The sequence below is a fragment of the Delphinapterus leucas genome, chromosome 4, assembly GCF_059928025.1.
Source record: "Delphinapterus leucas isolate spDelLeu-1000000601 "Yukka" chromosome 4, BTC_Dleu_Yukka2, whole genome shotgun sequence".
Lineage (NCBI taxonomy): Eukaryota > Metazoa > Chordata > Mammalia > Artiodactyla > Monodontidae > Delphinapterus > Delphinapterus leucas.
The window spans coordinates 46,194,811-46,197,189 of record NC_143132.1 but is presented as its reverse complement, the minus strand read 5'-3'; the positions used below and the strand labels follow the sequence as shown (position 1 = coordinate 46,197,189).

The window sequence follows — 2,379 nt, the reverse complement described above, 5'->3', positions numbered from 1 at the left end:
TGAAAAAAGAGATCCATAAAATAATGAAACTGACAAAAAGTGGGATGCACAGCTAGAAAAGGCTTTGACCCTTCCCTCTTTGGATTTCATTTTGAAAATAGTAAAGAGAATGTAGAGATAAGATATTAAGACACTACCTATTGTGAAGACTTGAATTGAGCCTGAAAAGATAAACAGTACCAGTTCATTGACATAAGGGTCAACACAGGAGAGCCTATATAAAGGAAGAATATCACAATAAAAGTGTTTGATGTGATTTGATCCACAGAAAACTAACCTAAATAGAAGCCCTATATGAATCATAGAATGCAGGTTTCCAGCTATGTAGGCCCCTGTGGTCATCTGAATGCAGAGTTCCTTTGACATCCTGGTATGGCACTGCAGAGGGCTGCATATGGCCATATAGTGATCATAGGCCATTACCACCAGAAGAAAGCAGTCTGCAGTTTCAACAGTGCAAAGATAATAAAATTGTGCCATGCATTCATAGAGGGAAACCGTTCTGTTTTCAGAAAAGAAGTTCCTTAACATCTTAGGAGTAATGGCACAGGCACAGCAAGAATCCACGAGAGCGGGGTTGCCCAGAAAGATGTACACTGGTGTGAAAAGATGATGCTTTTTTGAAATCAGTATCACCAGGCCAAGATTCCCCACCATGGTGATCAGATACATGGCAAAGAACACCACAAACAGAAGGGTCTTCAGCTCTGGGTAGTCTGTAAATCCTGTGAGGATAAACTCATGTTTTACAGTATGATTTTCTTTAGCCATTCCTGACTCTGCTGTTGAGAAAAAATTGTGGAGAAATGAGATACTAATTTATAATATGCCCAATTCAACTCTTGAGCTCTTTCTGGCCCAGAAGGACAAGGAACATCTTCCATAATGCCTTCACAAGTCACGTGGATTTTGGTGTATGCCCATTTCTCTGGACGTATCAATCTCCAGGAGCTCTTAACTTTTAAGCTAGTTATTTAACATTTTCCCAGCATATTTTCAAGAGAAAACATCAGATTAGATGCACAAAGATGGCTTTTTAGGTCTTGAGAGGAATATTCAGTGCAAAAAACTTCTCTATATGGATTAGCTAAAGCTGATTCATAATTTAGGTGTCAGCAGTTGGTATCAATGTTCCCAAACAATTTCAGTGACAGTATCTGTACAGATTAACAGTGTTGTTTCAAAGACTATTTTTGTACACCCATGTTCATAGAAACATTATTCAGGATAGTCATAGGTAGAAACAACCCAACTCTCCACTGCTGGATGAATGAATGAACAAAATGTGGTATAGACAAAAAGTGGAATATTATTCAGCCTTAGAAAGGAATGACATTCTGACACATGTTAAAACATGGATGAAATTTGATGACTTTACGCTAAGTGAAATAAGCTAGGCATAAAAGGACAAATATTGTGTGATTCCACTTACACGAATTAAAGGTTGTCTGGCGAGGGAAGGAATGGGGAATATTGTTTAATGGGTACAGAGTTTCAGTTTGGGAAGATGAAAAATTTCTGTAGTTGGGTGGTGATGATAGTTGCACAACAATATAAACTCAACGCCACTGAACTGTAAATACTTAAATATAGTTAAAATGATAAATTTTATGTTATATATTTTTTCTACTATAAAACATTTTAAAAAACTATTTTCATGGTCTTTATGGTATTTATGATGTCATTTAGGCACACAATATAAAATTGCTCCTGTGTGCATGTGCATATTAAAATCTAAAGAAATTTAAATGCTATCAAAAGAAATTGAAGCATCCTTAAGGGTTAAAAATTGATAAATTCAGGGCTTCCCTGGTGGCGCAGTGGTTGAGAGTCTGCCTGCATTTTGGAGAGATTTATTTCCTTTGGCTTCCTGCAACTGTTTACTAACTTTTAAACTCAGACTATTTGTGACTGATACATTTAGAAACAATAATAGAAATGAACATTTGAAAGCTATATAATTTGAATTATTATTTTTTCATTAAATGCCTTACTCTTGATAACCTGAAGTCTAAAAAAAATGAACATTTTAAATCTAGGTAATTTGAATAAGTTTTTTCATTAAATGCCTTACACTTGCCAACTTGAAGTCACATAACATAGTTTTCCTTCATTTTCCCTAGTTGATGATAATTAATCAGACAGAAATAAGTTTTACATTGATATTTTATTGCTCTAAAAATCAAAAGATAAACTAAAAAGCTCCTTAAAATTACATCAGGGGTTTAAAAGAATGGTTTAAAAATACATTCCTTCCTCATATAATTTATTTAATACATAGGGAATGTCTGACACAAAAATTTTAAACAACATTTCATTGTAGAGGCTGTTAAGCTGTAAGTTATATGGCAAACCACATTTTTAAAAGAAGTTCACAAA

At 34.5% G+C, this 2,379-nt stretch overlaps 1 protein-coding gene across 1 annotated transcript in view; it reads right to left on the bottom strand.

The window, feature by feature from the left end:
• Positions 1 to 2,379, bottom strand: part of LOC111175830 (olfactory receptor 5K1-like) — a 4,066-nt gene extending 1,687 nt beyond the window's left edge. Inside the window, 1 exon segment of the mRNA XM_089910434.1 lies at positions 3 to 2,379. Coding sequence (XP_089766560.1) covers positions 3 to 771 — 769 coding nt within the window. The 5' untranslated portion in view covers positions 772 to 2,379.